Below are 24,830 nucleotides of genomic sequence, written 5' to 3'. Positions count from 1 at the left end.
TTGGTAATGGATATTTTATTTCCTCAATATAGTTACAAATTTATGTGATTTTAAAAATTTTAAACACAAGGTCAGTTTATTATTCAAAATGCATAAAACATAGAACATTAATAGATAAAACAACATCCAAAGCCTCCAATAATTCATACCACCAATGGGCAACTGCTGCTAATATTTTAGTATATGTAAAATACTGGTAAACCTTTTATCAATCATTTTTCTAATCCCTAAATAGTATTCAAGTCACACTATTCTTAACATGGTTTGCAAATCCAACAATTCTCTAAAACATATGGGTTTTTAACTTTTTATTCTATCCAATTCTACAATGATTTCTGAACATAATTATTGGTGCACATTTTTATTTCATGGGGTAACCTAAAAATAATTTGAATGGTCAAAATTTTAAACATTGTTTAAAATCATAAATCAGAACACAAGACCCTCTTCTTATACATAATACTGTTTTATAACAAATAGTACTTAGTAACAATGGGAAATATTACTTTATTCTTTACTTAGGGAATTTGTTATTACATCAGACTCTCAGGGGTACAGCGAATTCAAGATAATTACTACAACATAATTCTCATGCTAATACAAGAGAACAGATTCAATGTGGTTCACAGATAATAATTCTAAGAATATAATTATACTTCCTTATTTTTTTTAAACTCACTCTAGTACATTTCAATAAGGAATATATATATATATACCCACTACCAAAAAAGTTAAAGTTTTCAAACTGACACCTCTAAATCAGAGTAAGGGACAACCTAGAACTCGTGAGCCAAGAGTAGGAGAAATGAAGCCAGACAGCCCTGCCAAGCAGCTTCGTTCATCTTCGCCTTGCACATTCATCTAATCCAGTACAGTCAATGATGAAGTTTCATAGTACACTTAAGACAAAAATGTTTCTTTTTAAGCCCTAAAGAGAATTCTTGGCACAAAAGATCTCACTGAAAGCACCTGAAAATAAACACTTTTATGAGTTTTTAAAAAATAAGAACAGATATAAAGCCTCCTAACGTACCTACTTGAAGTACTTAATCACTGTTTTAATATCTGAGTCACATAATTTTATACTAGCAAATAACATGCAAATCTATTTTATACTTTAGAGTTCTAGAACACAAAATGAAGTCTACGGTCAAGTATTAAAACTCCAACACATTTATATGTGACAATCAAAAATACCTCCCAACTACTGTCAAGCATCTACTTCGGGCAAAGTCATCTCCAGCAGAGAACTTTAACACTGATAATGAAACTGATCTTACAGGCAATACATTAATTAGATTATGGTTTTCTGATGATACCAACCCAAGTAAATGGTCTCACTAACAAAAAAAAAAAAAAAAAAAAACAGACAAAAACACTACTTGGGTTGCCCAAGTTGCACATGGGAGTTCCTGGGTCCGTTTCAGCTCAGCTCCCAAATCCAGTTTCCTGCTAATGTACTTCCTGGAAGGAACACAATGAGGGCTCGTGTAGCAGGGCCCCTGTCACCACCACGGGACACTCAGCTTGAGTTCCCAGTTCCTGGCTTCAGCCTAGTTCATGCTCGATTACCACGGACATCTGGGGAGAGAACCAGTGGATATGATCTCTCTATCCTCCTGCCTTTCAAAAAATAGATACATTTTTTAAAAGAAATAAAATAATACATTTCTAAGGACACAAAGAATATACATCCTGACCTAGTTAGCTCTTCAATTGCAAACACTTCAAATCACAGTATTTCTGAGAGGACAGAACAAATCGATCCACTACCCCAGCCACGCGTTGGCCGTGAGAATCTGGGCAAACGGAGACTCTAAGGTGGACTATGTCAGCCAGTGGATTCTGGAAATTTCATAGTGCTTGGAATGGTGAGCAATTCAGAACGGCTGAACTATCAAAACCTCTTGAGCAGTGCTCTCGGAGCATGCCCCACGCCGGGGACTCTGGGATGGTTGGGAGGCTGGGTGGGGCTTCTCCCTTTATCTCCTCCCCGTAACCCAGATACAGGAAAAAAAAGAGAATGTGGAAACAAAGATCTTACCCACTTTCCTAGACCCTTCGTGCCCTAATCAACTATGTAAAGATTATCAAGATAAAATAATAACTAATTTTAAAAATAAAAAACAAATAAACAAATCTTAAAGTATTTTGTTACATGAGCCAAAGATAGCTGTCTTCTCCAGAAATAAAGCACTAGTTCTCCAAGTTTTCAAATGAATGAATTTGGAAATACACATACAGTAGTAACGAAGAGTCAGAATCTACTGGTGATGTGTTCGAGATCTAGAAACAGTATGGCATTTTGATGACATAAGAATCAGAAACAATTTTAAAAGCAAAAAATGTTAATGTATTTAAAACCTGGAACCAACTGTTCACAAAGTGGGCCAGACTCAGGCATGACAACTTACAAGAAATTAGTTACAAAAGACATCAACAAATTTGAGTGAGGAAAAGAGAATGTGTATATGTATGGGTGAAACCAAGTTACAAAAACCGTAGATCTTAAGACAGGAAATATACCAAAGATAAAAGACAGGTTATATAACAAATGGATCAATTGCAGAGGAAACTATGTAACAATCCTAAGGACATGGCAACAGCCTTAAAATATGCAACAACAGGTGGGCATTTGCCCTAACAGCTGTCAGTTAAAGTACCGCCATCCACATCACCTGCCTGAGCTTATACCCTGGCTCTGGTTCTCAGCTCTAGCAGATAAGCAGTTGGGTCCCTGTCACGATGCAAGGGAACCTGGATGGAGGTCGTTCCTCCTCCGGCTATTGCAGGCACTTGGGAGTAAACAGGCAGATGGGAGCTTTCTCTATCTCTCATATAAAAGCAAACATATAAAAAAGATGTAAAAAAGGTCACGTGCTGGACCGGGCACAATGGCCTGGTGGCTTAATCCTCGCCTTGCAACACCCAGGATCCCATATGGGCACCCGTTCACATCCCAGCTACTCCACTTTCCATCTAGCTCCCTGCTTGTGGCCTGGAGGATGGCCCAAAGCCTTGGGACCCTGCACCTGCTGGAAAGACCCAGAAGAAGCTCCTGGCTCCTGGTTTCTGATTAGCTTGGCTCTGGCTGTTGCAGCCACTTCGTTAGTGAACCAGCAGACGGAAGATCTTTTTTTCTGTTTCTCCTTCTCTCAATCTTCCTTTCCAATAAAAATAAATATTTTAAGAAAAAAGGTCATGTACCATAGCATTCCATTTGTGACAAGATTCCTAAAGTCGGCACAGTGGTGACTTTTAGGGAATAATATTAACTTAGAGGGACAGAAGGAAGGTGCTTGATGTTTCTTGAGTAGTTACAGGATACATTTACTTGGCTGGAATTCATAAAGTTGTTTGTTTATCTTATTTGCATTGGTTGATGTCTGTTTGTTATCTCCTCCAGTGCGACAAGGTGTGCAGGCAGACGACAGAGACACTGCAGAACACCACGCCGGGCAGTTCAGGCCCCTGTGTGTGCTTGTGTTGTTGCTGGTTTTAAGAAAAAAAAGCTTAAAAAGCAAAGATAGTTTTTGAAATAGAAGAACGCTTACAGATTTGGAGCATAAGGGAAAAATATTATTTTAAAATTTTATTCATTTGAAAAGCAGAGATAGAGATAACAGGAAAGATAGGGGGGCGGGGAGAGAGAGGCAGGTCTACCACGTGGACAGCAGGGGCCTAAGGTCCTGGGCTCTCCTCCACTGCGCTCCAAATACCAGCAAAGATCCGGATTGAAAGTGGAGCAGCCAAGTCTCCAACCAGCCCCAAAGGGGATGCCGGAGTCTAGGGCCGTGGTACCTGCTGTTGCAACGCTGGTACCAGGAAAAGTATTTTTTGTACAGCTTAAGGTGTGTTTGCATTTTAAGCTAAATGTTATTGCAAGAGTCAAAAAAAAACATGAAAAAACACCACAAAAAATGACTTACAAGTTGAAAAAGTAGAAACGTTATAGTAAGTTAAGGTTAATTTATTACTGAAGGGGAAAAATTAGTCTTTCATATAATTTAGTGTGGACTAAGCATACAGTGTTTACGATCTACAGTGGTGCATTCTGGGCCTCCACTCTCACTTACCAACTTAACCCAGAGCAACTTCCGGTTCTGCAAGCTCCACTGGGGTGCTATGTCCCATCTTTAATGTCCTTTTCTCTAGTGCTAACCTATGTTCAGATACGCTAACACTTTCCACCGTGCTGAAACTCTTCATAGTGCTTTGCACAGCATCACACTGTACATGTGTGTAGTCTAAACATATGGCTCTGTCAAAAGCCTACGAGTGCAGGAGGCCACAGTCACGGAGGGGCAGGCAGATACCCTCTGTGATGTTTGCACAACAAACCACCTCACAGAAGTTCACAAAACCCTGTCCCCATCTTCAATCAGCACGTGACACTAGCCATGCGGATGCCCTGCTCATGCATGTCAATAAATGTGTCCGGGCTTTTCTCCTGTCAACCTGTTTATTTCACACTCAACTAACAAACCTTAAAAGACAAAGCTGAACTTTTTTTTTTTAACTTTTCAACATTTATCAGTAGCACACTTGTCAATGAACAGACTGGAGTTATTTTATTCATATTTTATTTCTCTGTGTTTTCTAATTTTTATAAAATCAATCTGCATATTTGGGAATTAAAAAAAAACTTCAATGGACAAGTTTTAGCCTGATTTTCTACTCCAGTTGCTAATAAAATACTTCATAAAAAAAACTTCATATCCCAAAACTAAAATTTTATATTGACATGCAGAAGGTATAATAGAAATGATATGATTTTTGCAAAAAAACAAAAAAAGCAGGATGAAGGAGTCAGCACTATGGGTAGCACACAAGCCAGTGCCTACAGCACCAGTGTCCCATACAGGCACTGGTCCGAGTACCAGCTGCCCAATGGATCTAGAAGAGACAGTGTCCCATACAGGCACTGGTCCGAGTACCAGCTGCCCACTGGATCTAGGAGGGACAGCGTCCCATACAGGCACTGGTCCGAGTACCAGCTGCCCACTGGATCTAGGAGAGAAGAAGACGGTCCAGACACTCTGACCAGGCCCAGTTTAGGCTCTCGATGCCACTGCAAAATGAAGCAGCAGCTGGAAGACTTCCCTCTTGCTGCCTCTCCTTCTCTAACAGCCTTTCAGATAAATGAACACATATTTTTTTTTTAAAGATACATGAAGACACCTTTTTGAATAATTGTAACGGAGACATACATAACTGTCAATACATGATGAACTAGATACTTAAAATGAATACATTTTTTGAGATGTAACTATGCTCCCATAAAGCTGATTTTAAAATTATTATCCAGAAACATTAGTAGTTAGAACATTTTACATACAGTACCTACAAATTCCACAGTTTTCACAATGATATTGCTTCTTGTCTTTGTCAAACAAATGGCATATACTGCAGTAATATTCACCAAACAGCGTACTACACCCTTCACAAGTCTGTTGGGCCTAAAAAAGACACAAGAAATTTTAAAAACTGGAGTAAATTTATGAATATGACTATTTGAATATCCACAATTTATGCTGGTGTATATATGCAGTTTTATTTTTACCCATTTCCAATCATCTAAATCAAAGACACTTATTATCTAAGTTAAAAGAAGTCCCACTGGCAACAGTTCTCATTAAATTTTTAAAGCAGCTTAATATTTAACAAAACAGAATGTCATAAAAATCTTACATGTTGAATCTTCTCGCAGTTTATACACTGTACCTCCGTTACTTTAAATCGGTCCAGCTGATGATCTTCGTTGCTGTCATGACAGAGGCGGCAGGTATACAGCTTGTCACAGCAAGGCGCCTAACCCCAGGGGAGAAACAGGAGATCAGTAACAAGACAAGTTTGCTATGCAAAGTGAAAAAAAAAATTTTCCTCCTCCACCTCCTCCCCTCCTAGAACAAGATCAAAGGTTACCAGCAATGGACAGGATGCTAATATTTCATCGGTTTTTGGGGCATATTTTAACTATTTCCTTCAACATCTATATGTCTGAAGTTAAACACAATCTTAAAACACAACAATTATGATGGGACTCCCTGGACTGGGAGATAAATCCATAAACACTCTAACTTCCCTCAGACTGAGTAACAAACGCACAACTTCCTCTCAGACATTTCCGCACAGGTTTATGTAACATACTCAGCCCTTTTTTTATTAGTATTTATTAATCAGCAACCTAATACTCAACATTGCAGAGGACATAACAAGTGTTAACAGACAGTCCTAGTGACAGCCACCAAAATCTAGCTTCCCTTCTCCAGGGACATGTGACTGCCCACCAATACTACCGCTGGATCAACATGGCAAGGTAACACATGAGAGCAGTCTGTCCCCGGAGGGATCGCTCAGAACAGAGGCTTATTGCTGATCTGGAACCTCACCTGGTAACTGTGAGGTGAACAAAACAAACCACTGTCTCAGACTGTTCCCGGTCTTTCCATCAGGGCTACAGAACCCAGCCCTAACTAGCATACCAAGAGACTTCCAAGCCAGTGAGCTCACTCACCATTTTTCAGGAAGCAAACCTCGTGCAACCAGCCACGCATTTCTGAAGGTTCCCTAGGCCAAGACTGTTAGCCATTTCTTCTTCAGATTTTAACACCTAACTGGCTTCCTTTTTCCCCGTGGTCCCAAAGCTTAGTGATCCATACCCGAAATGATCTTCAATACTCCGAACTCTCAATTCCTGGCACTTCCCACTTGCAATGACCTTGGTCCCCAGTCCTCCCTCAGCCACTACTCTCAGTCACACCACAGAGCAGTGGCTCTCAAAACATTTTGGTGTTGGGACCTCTACACGTTTAAAAGTTACAGAAGATCCAAGAGAGCTTTGCTGTACATGAATTTTATCTATTGATGTACACTACAGCATAAATTCGAACAGCTCAATTTTGGCCTGCCAATGTGACACAGGAGGTAAAGCCTCCACCTGCAACACAAACATCCCATACAAGCACCAGCTGACACCCCGGCTGCTCCACTTCCAATCCAAGTCCCTAGTAATGGCGTGAGAAAAGCAGTCCAAGATGGCCCAAGCGTATGGGACCCTGTCTCCCAGGTGCAGTGACATGAAGCTCCTGGCTTTGGCCTGTCCCAGTACTGGCCACTGCAGTCATCTAGGGAGTGAACCCATGGATGGAAGATCTCTCTCTCTAATCTTGAATTCTAAAATAAACAAATAATTTTTTAAAAAGCTAAATTTTAAAATATTACTTTAAATAAAGCCTCAAGTCCATTACATGGAATATAAATAAAATGTAGTAAGGCTTGCACTGTGGTACACTGGGTTAAGTCAACATCCACACACCAACAATGCGTATCGAGGTGCTGGTTCAAGTCCCAGCTGCTCTGTTTCCAATCCATCCCCTGCTACTGCACCAGGGAAAGCAGGAGGTGGCCTAGGTGCTTGGGCCCCATCACCTTCACAAATACATAAGTGAAAAGGAAAGAACATTTTAAAAGCCTGTTTATGTTTTCTCATAAATATGTGCAACCTGTTTATGCTTTCTCACAAATATGTGCAACCTGAATTTACCTGAATTTTCAGAGAAGTACAAATTTTTGATACTACACCAAAAACAATTCTTAAACATGAGTAAGAACATGGAATCTAAAATTTTTTCAAAGATTTTTTTCTTCTTCTGTTACATTAAACCCTACTCATTTATCTCACATTTCAAAAACATCTTTTAACCTGCATTTCTCATTTGGAAAATGTCTGTTCTCTGAATTTTTTAGACTCTTCCAAGTGTTCATATACTGACATATCAAGGAAATCCCATTCATTAAAAGTCTTTAGTACTAGGGAGACATTCTTAACAGAAAAGTTCTCTGGTTCTAAGAAGCTTCTGAGTTCACAGAAGCCAATAAAATCTCCCAAAATTCTAATATTCATAAAAGCTAGAAATTGATCACTCGCAATAGATCTTGTCTAGCTTCCCTCCTTAATGCCTGCCAATTATCCAAGTCTTCACACTCTAACTGTACAACAGCTTCGTCTCAAGAAAATCATTTCATTTCAGTTTGCAGAAGTACTTAATAAAAGCCTTCCATTTTGTTCAACAGAGCATTAATAAGATGTGCTGAGTTGACAAGATAATTTCATTGCTTCATCTATTGCAAGTGAAACTGCCTCCCCCCTTTTTTAAAAGATTCCTTTACTTATTTAGAGTAACTTCAGAAGCATGTCAAATTCATTACACATAACATAAATAGAATGTAATGAATAAGGCTGGCACTGTGCTACAGTGGGTTAAGTCACCACTACTAATACCAGCAATGGGTATGCAAGTCCCAGCTGCTCTGTTTCCAGAGTAACTGATTTACCTGAAAAGGCAGACTGGGAGACGGATCAAGAGATCTCCCATCTGCTGGTTCACTGGTCCCCTTTTTTTTTTTTTTGAAAGGCGGATCTACAGCCAGAAAAAGATCTTCCATCCACTGGTTCACTCCCTAAATGGCCCCAATGGCTGGACCTGAGCCAATCCTCCAGGCCTCCCATGTGGAGCAGGGTCCCAAGACTTTGCCCCAATCCTCCACTGCTTTCCCAGGACTCATGCACGGAGCTGGATGGGAAGTGGAGCAGCGTAGAAACAAACCAGAACCAGGCCCGGCAGCATGGCCTAGCGGCTAAAGTCCTCACCTTGAACGCCCCGGGGATCCCATATGGGCGCCGGTTCTTATCCCGGCAGCTCCACTTCCCATCCAGCTCCCTGCTTGTGGCAGTCGAGGACAGCCCAAAGCTTTGGGACCCTGCACCTGCATGGAAGACCCGGAAGAGATTCCTGGTTCCCGGCATCGGATTGGCGAGGCACCAGCCATTGCGGCTCACTTGGGGAGTGAATCATCTGATGGAAGATCTTCTTCTCTGTCTCGCCTCCTCTGTATATCTGACTTTGTAATAAAAATAAATAATAAAAATCTTAAAAAAAAAAAAAAAAAAAGAAAGAAAGAAACAAACCAGAACCCATATGGCATCCCGGCGCTTGAAGGGATAGGATTAGCCAATTGAGCCACTGTACCTGGCCCCATGGTCCCTTTCAGCATCACTGAATAGGACAGACGTTTGAAGTACTGATAGAAAGCAGTTTTGACCTCACAGACACCCTGAAGCTGCCTCAGCCCTACACAGGGTCCACTAACTGCACCCGAACTGCTGCTCCCCAACTGCACCTTCCTGGCATCTCAATTTCAGGCAGGAAGTTTCTCTGCCACCTTCTCTTTTTTAACTCACTCCTGGACCTCCCTCATACACACCCCAGCACCCTCCTGTCTTCCTCTACACACTCAACATACCAAAGTCTGAAACCTAGTGAAGCCCACTCGCCAAATCTTTATCAGGAACACCTGATTATAGCTAGAGACAAAGCATCCCCATTCCACCTGTAAATCATAACCACTCCTAAGAAGCCAAGTGTTACTACCGCATTACCCTATATTTTTCCTCATGCTATGGGAGCATTTCACATCCTCTCTCTTTAAAACTCTTTTAATACCTCCTCTTCCTTAACGCCCAGCTGGTGAACTCGTTATTTCACTATGAAAACGGAAGTCATCAGAAGAGAACATCCTCTCACCAACTCAACCCACTTCAAACACACCTCCATGTCCTCTGCCTTCACTTCTTGCACAAAGAATACCCAGGCCATGCCTCAATCCAGACTGAAGAATATCAATCACTTTGGGCACTGGATCTTAAGCCCTCAGGCACATCAAGGCCATGTCCCTAGTTCTTCCTCCTGCTTCCCCATTATAAAACGTTCTCACTTCTACGAAAAGACATGTTCTAACACCTCCACCTTTACAGGAGTTTGGGGAGTAATCCCATAATGTATCTTCCAGCAACCAAGGCCTCATTTTTTTTCTTGAGCTCTTTTATAGAAAATGACACTGTTTCTAGTCCCATTTGTCCTGATACCTCCAGTCCACTCCAGGCGGGCTTCCTCCTTGCCAAAAGCAAACACCAGCTCCCAGTTTTTTAATCAAATGGTGCATCTGCCCTAACTAATCCCTTCCTCCTTGCAATACATCATTTGACCCCTGACATTTAGGAGAGAGGGCAGAAGGCAAAAAAAAAGTGGCACTCCTGTCTAAATCCCTCAGAGCTAGGAAACACAGATCCGGTTGTGTTTTCTCCAGGGGGAAGAAGGGTGTCCAATCAAGTTTGAAAGTGTAACAGACCATCTCAATAGAAACAGAATAACAATTTCCCCACACACGACTTGAATGGCCAACTCACAGTTTCATCCACACGAAGCACAACATTCCCCACACCCCGGCCTACAGACAAGGGTCCATGTTGCCCACGCCAGCCTGAGACTACCACTTGCATCTAAAGATGCTGGTTCGTGACCACCAGCATGGCTAGCCAGTGAGGCAACCCAGGAGTTCAGGAGAAGGACAGTAGGGACGAGAAGGATAGTAGGGACGGTGGTAGTCTACACTTATACTTACCCCAGGGAATGCACCTGCTAAAACACTACCTGTGCCCTTGGCTTGACAGCCTTCTTACTTTTACGAAGCAGAACTACCACTTTTCCTATGCTCCTGAACAGACACTAAAAAGAGTAGCTTACTCAAAATCACAGCGCTGAACAAGAAAAGTGTTCAGATTTGAGGGCAGGGCTGTGCAACTCCAAAATTCGAGCTTTCTAAGCAAAGAGGGCCCACTTCTTGCAAGAAAAACCTGGGAACTTCAATTAGATGTATGCCAATTTTAAAAAAGTGGATTACACAAACAGCGAAAGTAGCTATATATTTCCCATGCACATCTGCATACATAATTTCCAAGTTAAACAGTATCACGTGACTGTCTCCCTATTCCGTACACAAATTTCGTGCTTCACGGGTTTGGACATTTGCACGGCCTCTAAAATGAAGCCTGCAGGCTGCAAAATAGCACTTCAGGAACCAGACACATCTGCCACCCTCCCATATCCTACCCTCCTTTCATTATTTCATCACATGCCAGAAGCGGGGAGGGGTTGTGGGAGGCTGGTCCGGGGCAAAAAAGCCACGCCGCCAGGGCCCTGGGGTGGCCTCAGTGTACCTCCAATAGCCAAAGACGAATAAACGCCCTGGTAAAAGGACTTGCATAAGCCGACGCTTTGGCCAGCCAAAAAGGGTTTTTCTTGCAAAGGACAACGCAGGGAGGAAACATGGGGCCTATGGTCTCGTGGCCAAAACGTTCTCCTACAAGAGAAATCCAACGGCAGGTGGAGAAGTCTCCTGGCAAACAGCCTAGCCTCAAATTTAAACCTCAAGGCTGATGGTACGCCCATCCCGCTCCCGGCCCGGCCCGACCCGGAGGAAGCTCGCCAGGGCTGAGCCAATTCAAGTCGTCACCTTCAAGAGACAGCCTCTGTCATAGTGCTCGCAACCACGCTGGCGGCTGCCATCTTCCCGCGCCGTCGCCGCCATCTCCTCCACCGCCCCGCACACCCACAGCCCCTTCCCGGAAGAAGGCAAACCCCGCCCAGAGAAGCAGCGCCGCTCCTCCCAGCCGCAAGGGTCACATGTTCAAGATGGCGGGCGAGCACGTGACGCGGGGCAGGCCAGCTTCCGGCTCCCGGGGCGACCGGGCGGAAGTGAAGAGAGACGCAATTTCTGTCGTGGCTGTGAGTCGCTGTCTTCGCTGCCTAACGGTAATTATTCTTCTGTTGCTTTTTCTTGGCCTCGCGTCGCGGCCCGCCCCAGTCGTGGCGGGGGTGGGGCGTGTTTCGGGGCGAGGACGACTGCGGCGGCGCGGAGATGCCGGGCGGCCCCCGAGACAGGGCACCCCCTCACCCCCTCAGCTGCGGGGCACCTGTGACAGGGCGGCCCCTCCCTCTGGCGGGCGGCGGGGAGCCCGGCGAAGGGGGCGGAGCGCGGCCCGGCTCCGGGGAGGGTCTGGCCTCGGGGTGCCCGTCTCACACTCCCCACGGGACTGCTTGGCCAACTGGGCACCTGGAGGGGCGCGGCGAGAGAGCTGTGAGGAAATGGCTGCGATCGGTGTGACGGCGTCGGAGGGCGAGGGAGAAGCGGGGGTTGGGGTGAGGCCGCCGAAGGGGTCTCGGAGGGGTCAGCGGCCGTGGGCTCGGCGGCCACTGGAGCGGACGCGGAGTCGGGGGCGAAGCCGCAGGTGTTGGCGCGTCCCTGGGCTTCCCGACTCCGTTACACGTTTCCTCGGCTGTGCTGGGAGAGGTCCCTGTGTTTGCCCCAGTCCGCCCTGGAGGTGCTGAACTGACTGAAACCATTTTCCGTTTTCTTCCAGTGCTTCAATGAGCTGCTAAAATCATGGTGAAATGTTGCTCGGCCATTGGATGTGCCTCCCGCTGCTTGCCAAATTCCAAATTAAAGGGATTGACGTTTCACGTGTAAGGTTCCACATAGAGTGCCCTGCAGAGATAGAAAGCAGAAAAAAAAAAAAAAAAGAAAGAACGTTCTGTTTGAGTGTTCCGTTTTGATCTTGAGTCCCCAAGTGCTTTTTAAAATCACCTTTGCAGTTCAACTGGAAGTGACTGTGATGACTTTAGACTCTAGTAATTTAGAAGTTTTAAGATAATCTCCCAAGTTATCAGACTTAACAACAAAATATAGCCATAAATATATTTCAAAATCAATTTGCTGTTTTTACTTTGCATTTTAACGTGTCTTCAGGATTGTGTGCATGTAGCTGACAGTCTGAAGGAAGGATCTTTGCTCAGGTCTATAGGCTGCTGTTTCTGTTTAGAAACAGACCAAGGATAGGTTGTAGAGTAGGCGGTAATTACATGTTCAGACCAAGGGTCCTTTAGTTGCATTACAGGTAAGTCAAGGTGATCCTGATTTAGTGTTTTTAACTATACTGCTCGCAACCACAAGGAGTGAATGAGTAATAAGATTTTAAGTAAATGATTCATTTCCTGGAGATCATCTCTTTGGCCATTTCTGTGCCAGACACCGTGCTAGCTGCCAAAGGGCATTCGGGTAGCAGCCGATACCCTGCTTGTTCTAAAAAGGATCAGAAGCAGCTTTGAATTTTGGACAGAAAAGGCTTCCAGATCTCAAACCCTGACCTCCAAACTCTGCCACGAACTCGCTCAGCATTTGTAGACCTGCTGTGTGTTAAATGCTGTACTAATCAGCGTTCTGTGGCTCCGGAGAAATGGAAGGCGCCCAGTTCACCCAAGAGCATCTGCAGTCAACTTCAGATAGGAAAAGGCTCCTGGCCATTGTTGAGCATTCCTGCATTGAGAGATGCCTTTCTCAACTGCAGATCTTCATATAAACTGCTAAATATCCATTCAAGTTTTTCTCAATTGCAGATCTTCATATAAACTGCTAAATATCCATTCAAGTTTTTCTTCCTAATGGGAAAAATTGAAAGGGCTGTATATGTCTGATAGCATAATTAGGAAAAAAAACAGCCTGAACTTAGGGAAGCGTGAATCACAATTCCTGGAACTGTCAGTTCCTACAGTGGAAACAGCCAAGTTAAAGAGGCACTTCAGCTTCAGCAACAGTTCTAGGAGACAGTTTTAATCTAGCATGTATCCATACTGTTTAATTTTTTAATTTTTTTTTCCTAGATTCCCCACAGATGAAATCACCAAAAGAAAGTGGGTATTAGCCATGAAAAGACTTGATGTGAATGCTGCAGGCATTTGGGAGCCAAAGAAAGGAGATGTCTTGTGCTCCAGGCACTTTAAGAACTCAGATTTTGATAGAAGTACTCCAAACATTAAATTGAGACCTGGAGTCATACCGTCCGTCTTTGATTCTCCGTATCACTTACAGGTTGGTTTATGAGATTCTCCTTGCCATCGTTACTCACTTTTTTACTGTGAAGGAACCTTTACCACTCTGGCTAATGTTTTTATTGTTTGGTTGTTTATTTGAAACCCATTCTTCCAGTTTTTTAACCTGTAGGCTTCACTTTTCAATTTTTAAAATGTCTTTCTAAGTATTTGATGGGTAGCCACTCATAAATTTTTTGTACATTCCCTAAAGTTTGATGAAGTCCATCTGGAATTTATAAGTAGCCATCATTCAAGCTTTGTGACTAAGAGCCTAAGGTAGGCATTTGGCCTAGTGCTTAAGACAGTAGTTTACTGTGCCTGCATCCAAGTCTTGGGTTGAGTCCTGACTCCTTATTCTAGCATCCTGTGTAGACCCTAGGAGGCAACAGGTGATGTTGAAGAAAGTCGTTCTCCACCATCCCTTTGGGAGACCTGATTGAGTTTCCCAGCTTTCAGCTCGGAACCTATCCCAGCACCTGCAGACGTTGGTAATAAACCAGCAGATTTTCTTATTTCAAGTTCTGACTTGACAGACTTAACAATGGCATGTTAGTCAAAAGTAGCCAAACAAAAGTACATTTCTAAGAACTACACACGTGCAAGTTTAAAGTCTAGGTAAAGACCAAGTCTAGGAAAAGAAAGAGAGGAGACCCGAAAAAAATACATAAGGAAAAGAGGTAAGTACACTATAGTCAGACTTTTTTCTCAGTGATAGTACCATGTGTTGACTGCCTCACATTCAGTATCTTGACCTTTGTCCCTAAAAGTGTACTGGCTTCTGGGAACTGGGTGGTTGGTTCCAGTGTGGAAAATACAGGAAGAGCCTGTGGATTCCAAAAATAATGATGTACCTCCATGGAGAGATGTCCCCTTCTTGTGACCTCAAGGAATTTTACATGGTCCTAGGCCAACTCAGTCACTTTCTGTAGTTGGTCATCTTCTAGTGCCTGGGTGGCCAAATGAAAGCTGCCTTGCTTTCTTCCATTTAAGGAACATATATGCCATGTGTAATTTTAAAGATTATTTTTGTTACCTACTGGCTAGGTGGCATCTAGCTGTTATGTTTAAAAGATATTAAGAAAAAGCATATAAACAAATTAAAAAAAAAAAGCAATTAAGTCATGTCGCTAACTTTCCAAAACAACTGTTTATTCCTGAATAACAGTAATTTTCCATGATAGTAAATTAGTTGATGCAAGCAAAACAAATTACAGTCGAACCACATAATCCAGAGATAATAATGTGAATACATTCATGTGTTTCTCTCCGCTCATTTGTATGAGTGTATATAAAAATTCAGCCTCTTCAAATACAAAGTTACACTCTAAATCTTATTTTTACCTGTTTTTCTGTTTTTCTTTTCTGTTGTGCTTGCTATACTTGATAAATATATTAACTCACTTCCCTCCTCAAAAATGAGTGTAAGAAAATACCATTACTCTCATTTTATCACTTGAGGAATGTAAAGTTCAGTAAGCTGAAATGCTTTCCCCAGGATCACACAACTTATGAAATAGCAGAGGTTACATTTGAACACGGGTGTTTTAGCTTCAAACGTTAAGTATCTTCCCACTACAGAGGCTTTCAAACTTTAGTTAGAATTACCTGGGAAATTTGTTCAAAAACTTCTGTACCCCACTTCCGGAAAATTTGACTTAGTAATTTTGATTGGAGTGCTGGGGTCTGCAGTGTTTTAAAGTAACTCCTCATGTGATTGTACGCCACAGATCTGTTTAGATCACATTTTAAAAAGAAGCCAGTATAGAATATCATTTTTTTCTACTAAGCTTTATTACTGAAATATTATAGTATGCCCAACCTAAGTGTACAGTGGATTTTCACGATATGCATGTACTCAGGTAGTTCTCTCAAGCGAGGATATAGAACATTACCAGCTCCCCCAAACTTCCCTCGTATTGTTATTCACTACTTCCCACAAGAATAACTACTATCCTAACTTGCATCACTGCTGATTGTATAAATGAGCCCGACAATATATATCCTGGCTTCTTAGTTCTACATTTTGTGTGATTCATCTATAGTACTCACATAAACAATGATTTCTCGCCACTGTTCTCCAACATCAAGGTGGTTTTCACATAGGAGCTATTAGAAAATGTACAGTCATGGACGTTTCATGTGTTGGTTCAGCCTGAATAGAAGGTGCCAGAGTTTCCAAAGTGATTTTGCTAATTTATGGTCTTACCATTAAGAGGGTTTCAACAGGTTCACATGTGCATATTATTTAAAAAAAAAAAAGGCATGGATTTCGAAAATGTAATACACCAAGATAAACTCATACTTGGGCCCGGCAGCATGGCCTAGCAACTAGGGTTCTTGCCCTGAACGCGCCGGGATCCCATATGGGCGCCGGTTCTAATCCCAGTAGCCCTGCTTCCATCCAGCTCCCTGCTTGTGGCCTGGGAAAACAGTCGAGAACGGCCCAAAGCCTCGGAACCCTGCACCTGCGTAGGAGACCCGGAAGAGATTCCTGGTTCCCTGCTTCGGATCGGCACAGCACCAGCCATTGCAGTTACTTGGGGAGTGAATCGTCGGTCTTCCTCTCTGTCTCTCCTCCTCTCTGTAAATCTGACTTTGTAATAAAAATAAATCTTAAAAAAAAAAAAAACACGTACTAACTTTATAGTATGAGCAGGATCTAGCTTGAAACACGAAGGATAAGAACAGCAGTTTGGAAAGAGCTCCTATCAGATTGGCATGAATTCTGCCCAAACTGAAACAACAAAAACCGGGTTTATGGTGAAGCTTGGGTGGAATAATGGTGAAATCACTGACCCTTTGTGGAACGGTGCAGTTCACAAGCGGGTGCCTCATTTTAGGAAGCAGTAAGCTGGTATTGAAGCCCATCACAGCCGACCATCCACGTCAGTTTGCAAGGAAAAAGATTGATCTTGTCCCTGCCCTAACTGAGGAGGAGGATCAACTAGCAAACAGCAGAAACCAAGCCAGCACTGGAGACGGCTGAGTCCACCTCCACCATGGTGACTGGGAACTAGCAACATTTCTGCTCTGTGGATGCTGACACAAACAGCAGAGATCCCGGAAGCAACTCTGAATAGCTGGGACAAGAGCGAAAACATGACTGCCTGGACTGTCTCGACAACAAACAGGAGCAGACCAGTGCAGCAGGGTTGGGGATACTCAGCTTTTGTGTTTAACTTTCTGGAGGACCAAAGAATGTTAACATCTTTCTTTCCTTTGAGCACAGCATTTTGAGAAAGTTAGCCAAAATTTTAGGGAAGTACTTGAAACAGCTTCGCCAGGTAGTGTTTCTATATAGTGGCTCCTCCGGCTCACTGCTGTCATCCTCAAGGACATGTGGCAGGAGTTTTGATGGATGCCATCAGGCACAGTTTGGCTTCTTCACACTGTCTTCACCTTAGAAGACCTCTCTCTCTGTCTTCTTATCTCTCTAACTTTACCCTTGGAAATAAAAATGAAATAAGTATTTAAAATAATTTTCTTGGGGTTCACAACTTTGCCAGTACTTGATGGAGTTAGTCTCTTTCTTTTTAACTCGCTTCTGCATCACTCCCTGAATGTCTGTGTTGGCCAGAGCCAGGAACACAATCTGAGTCTCATCCCGCATGGGCAGCAGGAAACCAGTTACTTGAGCCATCACTGCCCCCAGGTCTACATTGGTTGGAAGCCAGAATGAGAAGCTGGAATAGATAACACTCAGGCACTGTGATGTGGGACATGGATGGCGTAACTGCAAGGCTACATACCTACTCCTGGGTTTATAGAGTATTTGCCATGATTATAGGGGTTGATCTTGTAAAAACTTATAAAACCTGTAATCAATGGCAGATATCTTTCAGGATTTTAAATCCTATAAAATGAATACTTTATTAAAGTATTTAAAAAGAGAACTTCTCTCTGCTGATTGACTGCCCAGATGGCCATCATGACCAGGGCTGCACAAGTCCAAAGCCAGGAGCAAGCAGCTTCATTGTGATTTCCTGTGTGTGTGGCAGGTACCCCAACACTTGTAACATTCTCCACTGCTTTTCTGAGATCACAAGGGAGCTGGATCAGAAATGAATCTGCTGGGACACAAACTGGTGTGCCTATACAGTGCTGGCTCTGGGGCTGGCACCTTGGCTTAGCAGGCACAGCCGCTGCTTCGCTCTCAGCATTCCACATGGGCACTGGTTTGAGTGCCAGCTATTCCTTATACAGCTTCCTACCAATGACTTGGGAAAGTAGCAGAGGCTGGCCAAAATCCTGTGGCCCCTCCCCTTCCTACATCCACATGGGAGACCCTGAAGAAATTCCTGGTTCCCATCTTCAGACCTGCCTAGCTCCATTGTGACCATTGAGAAGTGAATAAATAGAAGCTGGCTCTGTTTTCTCTCTGACTGCCTTTCCAATAAAAATAAATCTTACAAAAGAAAACAAAAAGATACTTGCCACACCGTAATGCCAACCTGACCATTACTGTAGCAGATCTTTATTCCTTGAGCTAAATTCCTGGAAGTAAAACTACTAAATCAAAAATTATACACATTTTTAATTGTTTGCTTGTGATGCTGGTGTCCCAGAGGTTTACTAGAAACCTTGCACAGGCCGCTGCTCTGCTAGCTATGCCTAAAAAAGGTATCAATCCTAACTTTGGTGTAAATTGTTTTTAATGTTTGATAAAGTGGACAAGTCAAATAGCTTCTTGTTTTGACTTTGAATACAGTAAGTACCTACATTGTTAGTTGACTGGATATTGATATTCTTTTGTGGGTAACTTGTTAAGTCCTTTTTCTAAGCTATTTTGGAGCAACACTGTATACTGAAGATGTGAATGTCTGAATGTCATTTCTGTTATCTTTAGTTCTCTTTATGTCAGCAGTTTCCTTTGCTGAGGTTCAGACTTTTAATCAGTAATCAGTTGTGGATTTTCGTTTGTGTTGTATGACTCTAGCCTTCAAGGGTATATATTTTTCAACGTCTTCATGGTTTTTATGTAAGTTTTCAGTACCTGTATTCCTATTGGGTTTACTTGTATTTAAAGTGTGAGATTGCTGAAGTATTTGCTTTCGATAACATGACTGAGATGCTTTTTCCATTTATTTAAAGTGTTAACTTTTGTCCTAAAGGTTTTCATGCACTTTCTCTTTTCCTGAATTTTTTGTATCCTTAAGGGGATAGTAATTATTGTCTGTGCAATGCATCTTTAATAGCTAATAGGGCATATACTTCCTCAGGGTTACCCTTTATTTTTGGAAACATCTGTATTTCCAGATGAGGTTTAAGGAATTATCTTTTTTTTAAAAAAAAAAGGTATCTGAGTACAATCTACTGATTTTTAAAGCAGTTTTTATGAAAAAAAATTGATATTTCCACTACACAAAGTTAAAGAATAAAAATTTAATGAAGGGCAAAAGTATCCCATTGATTGTTTATTAACTATTCTTCACAGGAGAAAAGAGAAAATATTCATTATAGAAACAATTTCACCTTTAAAACCATTCCTGTCACAAACCACAGTTACAACCTTGTTGGTGCTTCCTCATATATTGAAGAATTCCAATCCCAGTTCTTTTTTGTAAGTACAATTACTCGCTAAACTAATGCTAATACTCCTTAAAATAAACATGCCCTGTCCGTTAGTATTAGACTTTTCAGAATATCAGGCAAAACTTGGGAGGGTTAGGAGCTTAAGATCTTTTTTCAGTATATAATACCCACAAATAATATTGCCTCCTAGGGTTATTTTATTTTATAAATGACTGTAATTCATGTGTATATGCAAGTTAATCCTTTGATTACATACCATTTAGTTTGAAAATGTATTTGTAGGAATATTTCTAACAAGAAAATGCCAGGAATATTTTTTCTAAAAAGATAATTTGTCCTTTTAAGTACTATGTTCTCTACATATGATTGTATAATTTTAAAAAGTAGCTAGCTTGCGTCTTCAGGTTTTGACATTCATACACACACAGACTCCTGGAGCTTGCATTTGTCTGTCCAGCTCACTTTCTGTTCATGTTGGAGGCAGGACTGGAATCTAGATCTGATTTGCTATCTTGCTCACTGTAGCTTTTTAGTAATTCTTACTGTCAACCAGTGTTAGACAACAAAGTTGTTTTGTCTGTTTTGATTTCTCATGTGTTTTTTTTGGAAGCGCTTTGGAAATTTCTGCCAAAAAGTAGCAGAACTTAACGTATGTTCTGTTGACTGCGCAGCTGCCATCGGGAGGAACCAGCCTGTTGGTAACGTTCGGGCTGTCAGCCCGTGAACTCAGGAGTGGATCCCCACTGCTGCGGCCTGTGACCGCTTTCAGCGCTGTCCTTCCCGAGTGGACCTGCGAGTGAGGAGCTTTCAGCATTTGTGTGTCTGAAGAAAAATGCTGCTAACCTTTGTTTCTGAAAAATGCTTCCAGTGGGTTTCAAATTCCAGGTTCATAGTTTTGGAGAGATTTTTGATATCTCATAGTTTTAATGCTATCGCTCCCCTTATGTTCTCATTCTCACAATTTCTGATTTTAAAAGCTCATTATTTTTTATTCTGCACCTAATGTTTCTTTTTCTTTTTACTCTTTAAGACTTTCTTTTCTATAGTTTTGACTGGTTTGACCATGACATGCAGAGATTTTAATTTTCTTAATATTTGTTGTACTTGGGATTGATTGAGGCTTTTTATATATGGTTTTATAATTTTCCTCAGACTTTGAAATATTTTGGTTATGATTTCTTCATCTGTTTCTTTTTGTCCTAACTTCCCTCTGCCAGGGGCTCTTCATCTCACACGTTGGGGCTGTGTTCAGTGTGCCACAGCTGGCTGATGCTTTTGTTCTGTTTCCCCTTTTGTCTATTGTCAGTTCTGGTCATTTCTATGGATACGTCTTCACATTCACTATGTTTTCTGAAGTGTCAGATCTGCTGTTCTCTGCCACGTGTTTCACTTTGCACACTGTACTTTTCAGCTCCAGTTGTTCTGTCTTTTTGGCATCTTCCATGTTTCTACCTTTATGAATATATAGAATAATTTGAATAGCTTTTTAAGTTCTTTTGCCTAATTCTAACATGTGTGTTAGTTCTGCCTTGATTTCTTTTCCATTGGTTGGTTGAATCTCTGTTATGGCTGATACTTTGTCAGTTGCTTACCTGACAAATTTTGAAAGGCGTACATCGTAGCTTTTAATTGGCTGAGTTCTAGTGTATTTGCGTCATGTGTTCTTGGAAATTGTTCTCGTTATTTACAAGCAGTTTGATCTTTTCGGATTAGGCAGGTCTAGAACAGTGCTCAGAATGTGGCTGTTTGCAAGCCACTGAGCGAGCAGACTCGTGTGTGCTCTCTGTGCTCCACATGTTGAAGTTTTGAAAGCCAGTCCAGTGAGTGCGACTTGCGTTGGTGCAGGGGAGCCGGGGAGTCCCCTAACCCTACCCTTCTGGCTTGCTTTCCTCAGCCTGCAGGTTTTCTCGCACACTCTGATGTTTTGTTTTGTTTTGTTTTGTTTTGTTTAAGATTTATGTATTTTTATTACAAACTCAGATATACAGAGAGGAAGATCTTCCGTCTGATGATTCACTCCCCAAGTGACCATAGTTGCCAGTGCTGCACCGATTCAAAGCCAGGAGCCTGGAGCCTCTTCCAGGTCTCCCATGCAGGTGCGGGGTTCCAAGGCTTTGGGCCATCCTCGACTGCTTTCCCGGGCCACAGGCAGCGAACTGGATTGGAAGCAAGGCCACCAGGATTAGAACTGGTTCCTTTACGGGATGCTGGTGCGTTCAAGGCGAGGACTTTGGCCGCTAGGCCACCGCCCCAGGCCTGCTTGCACTGATCTTACTTGTGGAACCTTTGAAGATGTCAAGAATTTTCCATTCACCTCTTCTCTTTGTCTTGTGGATTGTAGCCATCTTGGTTTCCCAGGAAATTCTGCACTGTTTCCTCAGTTTGGGCTGCATGTCCCTCCGTGTACTGAAGCCTGGAGATTTGGCCCAGAGGGTAGACTGAGGCAGTGCTAGGGCTCACTTCTTTGTTTCCCCAAGTCTCCAGGATAGCTGACTTCTTTGCTCAATATCCACTATTTTCAAAACTCTTGTTATGTCTTTGGCGGCATCTGGGTTCTTTTAGGACAGGATCAGTCCAGTCTGTTATTTCATCTTGGCTGGCAGCAGAAGTCCTCTTCACCAATTAAATCTTAACAGGTTTGCAAAGTTATTTTAGAATATCCTTTTAAATATGTCTGTTACTTTCCTAATTTTCACATGAAGAAAATGTTCTTTACAAACTTAAGCATAATCTTAATAAGTGTTGAATGTGTTAAATTATCTCTAAAAATCCAAGACTGGAGTCCTCTGAATCCCTGACAAGGACCAAGATCAGTACCGGTGCTGTTTTCTGTCATCCCTATTAAGTGAAGTGTACATGTCAAATTTAAGTAACTCAGTGAAAAGATCTGTCAGATTAAATGTGTGTGACAGAAGCTAGTCATGGCACGTGTCATGACGGTCACAGCAGATAGCATCCCGAGATGAGAACTGCTTCTCATCCATAACGTTCTCCACTCCTCACACGTGCCTAGCCTTACAGCCCCAACACACCAGAAATGCTACTTCCACTCCTGTCCTTTTTCTGTGTTCTTTAAACCTCTATGGAACACCAACTTAAAGCTGAGACTTAATTACAAGCTTTTCTCTACTTACCTATGTAATTTAATACTTCGGTCTTTATGTTTTTAGGAACATAGCTACAGTGTAATGGACAGTCCAAAGAAACTTAAGCATAAATTAGATCATGTGATCAGCGAGCTGGAAGATACCCAGGAAAGTCTGCGGAATGTTCTAGAACGAGAAAAGCATTTCCAGAAATCACTGATGAAGACAATCAGGGAATTAAAGGATGAATGCCTGATAAGCCAAGAAACAGCAAATAGACTGAGTGCCTTCTGTTGGGAGTGTTGTCAGGAGAGCATAAAACGAGAGTACATTTCATGAAGTAATTTAATATTATGTTCTACCAGAAATTGGCACTGGTACAGCTTTTTAGAAAATATTTCTCATTTCCATCACTGTATAATAACCATCATTTAAAAGTGCTGCTTTTGTCCTCTGGAGCATTGTTTTATAGTTGTTATCCAAAGACTTTTTTGAAAACATGGAGGAGTATGTGGTAGTTATCATGTTTTTGTGTGACTTGTAACAATTATGTTTTATAGGCCTGAACTAGAGCCAGGTCACTGTTGTTAAGATGTTGAAATCTCAAGAAAATTGTGCAGGACCAAGGAAATGTCCCAGACTAGCCACGGTAGGTTCCAGGAGTGGGCAGGTGGTGTGTCAGCAGCACGAGAGGCTGCCTCATGGTAACGGTGAATTTTGCTTTCATTTATGATTTATTTCCACCTAGGTTCCAACCTAAGGTCTGTAGTTAGCAGTACTACTAAAGGGTCTTTTTACAAGGCTTCCCACAATACTGAGCTGGGAGTTACTCATGGTGAAGGTTGGTTGACTCTAAAATCATTGCAAGCCAATTTTGGAAGGACCCCTACATGAGCTGTCAATTGTTCGCTGCGGCACACCATCCTTCCTTCCTAAGAGCACTTTGATGTAAACCAATATAACTTTGAAAACAAGCTATTGATTTTAAGATGGTTATTCTGAAAGGTCTGAACATTTTGCTTCATGACTAATTTCATCATAAAGATATATCTTCTTAAAGGTATATCTGAATGCCAGTATTAGCTGAATAATATGATGCTGCTTTGGTATTTTATAGACAGTAACATTGCTGACATTTTTTGAAAGCACATAGATGAAACCACTAGAATTGTATTAGCTGTGTGGCTCTTCCAGGTTTAATAATTTGAGAAAAATTAGATTTTTTTGTTTTACTTAGGAGAGTATGGATTAGTGACCAAGGGCTTTTATTTAGAGAAGTTACATGAAACAACAGATTTAAAATAGCTTCTTAAAAAATATTCAAAAGAATAACCTAGCTATTTTCTGATCCAAATATCAGAAACTTAGCTTTGCTCCTCATATCTTATTAAAAGCAACTGGAACTATCATCAATACTGTGAGATAGAACAAAACTAGCCAAAACTTTGAAGCGTGTGTACATATGTGAGCCTCCTTCAGAAGTCCATGTTAGAACTTTGTTAACGGTTGTTTCATTGTAGTAACAAGAAATGAATTGCATTTTGTACTAAGTTGTTCCTTGTGATTTTGTGTTATCTTGATATCAATAAGGATACAATCACTTGAGGGTTTTTTGTATTTAAGATTTTTCGATGTTTTACTGTATATTTTTATGTGGGTTTTCAAACCTTGACTCTAAATGCAGTTTTGCCATGATGAGAGATAAACATGCTATTTACTATTTTAAAAAGAAAACAAAGCCTTTTTTAGCTACCCCTTATTTATTTCAGTTATTTAACTTTAAAATCACTCCAAGAGCAAGTGGAAGGATATGTTCAGACATAGTATCTGCACGTTCTAGCACTCTGCTGGCTGCTGGGAGGGAATCCAGCTAGAAAGCCCTTTCCAAGAGGGAAGTCCCAGTTCCTGCAACCACAGTTTCACAGTCCCTCCTGAGTCTCGGCTTCACAGTGAACTCCGTCCTTACTTTTTTTCGTTGGCCCTCATACCAGTGAGACACAGGTCACTGTGAGCAAAATGTTGGTATCCTTAAGGACCTGGAGCTGCCCATTTGTTCTCCATTCTTACATGGGAATGGTTCCTAATAGAGACCTGACATAAAAAGTAGGATCCTCGCCATTGCCATCCCAAACAAAAATCTAAGCACAGCATATACCTCAGTCCTCTGTCTCCAAAGATCCCAGGCCAGGGAAGAACCATTCCGCATAATGCAGACCCAAGGCCTGTGCCATCCAGAAGGCTGGCGAAGGGTTCAAGTGTGCTTTACAACTTGGCACGGCCTCTGCATCCCAGTATACAAGTGCAACCTCAGCAGCAAGTCAGGTATGAAGGACGTGATATGGCATTTTTCTTTAAGTCAGATTTAAATTTCTGGAAATAGACTTTGATCACTAAGGATAGTGACAGCTATACCATAGTCTTTGATTTGAGGAAAGATGAAATG

At 41.8% G+C, this 24,830-nt stretch overlaps 2 protein-coding genes across 5 annotated transcripts in view; one reads left to right on the top strand and one right to left on the bottom strand.

The window, feature by feature from the left end:
• The window catches only part of RCHY1 (ring finger and CHY zinc finger domain containing 1), a 30,615-nt gene extending 18,997 nt beyond the window's left edge, over nt 1-11,618 (bottom strand). The window contains exons 1-3 of one of the 3 annotated variants that reach the window (XM_058667210.1): nt 11,356-11,618; nt 5,692-5,811; nt 5,344-5,459 (exon numbers count right to left, since the gene is read on the bottom strand). In XM_058667210.1, the coding sequence (XP_058523193.1) occupies nt 5,344-5,459; nt 5,692-5,811; nt 11,356-11,430 (311 nt within the window). In that variant the 5' untranslated portion in view covers nt 11,431-11,618. Of the gene's footprint in view, nt 1-5,343; nt 5,460-5,691; nt 5,812-10,586; nt 10,696-11,355 lie in introns of those variants that run through there. The other 2 variants (XM_058667211.1, XM_058667212.1) reach the window with 2 other exon arrangements.
• On the top strand, nt 11,515-24,679 carry THAP6 (THAP domain containing 6). Of its 2 annotated transcripts, XM_004596181.4 has the most exons (5): nt 11,515-11,654; nt 12,263-12,365; nt 13,560-13,767; nt 19,204-19,329; nt 22,472-24,679. In XM_004596181.4, the coding sequence occupies exons 2-5, from the start codon at nt 12,286-12,288 to the stop codon at nt 22,724-22,726; spliced, it is 669 nt and encodes a 222-aa protein (XP_004596238.1). In that variant the 5' UTR covers nt 11,515-11,654; nt 12,263-12,285; the 3' UTR covers nt 22,727-24,679. The 2 variants fall into 2 exon arrangements, with proteins under 2 accessions (XP_004596238.1, XP_058523196.1); XM_058667213.1 differs by lacking the exon at nt 19,204-19,329.
• The last annotated feature ends 151 nt before the right edge of the window (nt 24,680-24,830 follow it).

The sequence above is a fragment of the Ochotona princeps genome, chromosome 7, assembly GCF_030435755.1.
Source record: "Ochotona princeps isolate mOchPri1 chromosome 7, mOchPri1.hap1, whole genome shotgun sequence".
Classification (NCBI taxonomy): domain Eukaryota; kingdom Metazoa; phylum Chordata; class Mammalia; order Lagomorpha; family Ochotonidae; genus Ochotona; species Ochotona princeps.
Note: the sequence above shows the minus strand (reverse complement) of the source record. Positions and strands in the feature narration are given on the sequence as shown.

Bases quoted from the DNA above. Each gene is read 5' to 3' on its own strand.
- THAP6 (XM_004596181.4), top strand. From the start codon at position 12,286: ATGGTGAAATGTTGCTCGGCCATTGGATGTGCCTCCCGCTGCTTGCCA. The intron at 13,768-19,203 runs GTTGGTTTATGA...TATTCTTCACAG, and splicing joins ATTCTCCGTATCACTTACAG to GAGAAAAGAGAAAATATTCA. The intron at 19,330-22,471 runs GTAAGTACAATT...TTATGTTTTTAG, and splicing joins TCCAATCCCAGTTCTTTTTT to GAACATAGCTACAGTGTAAT.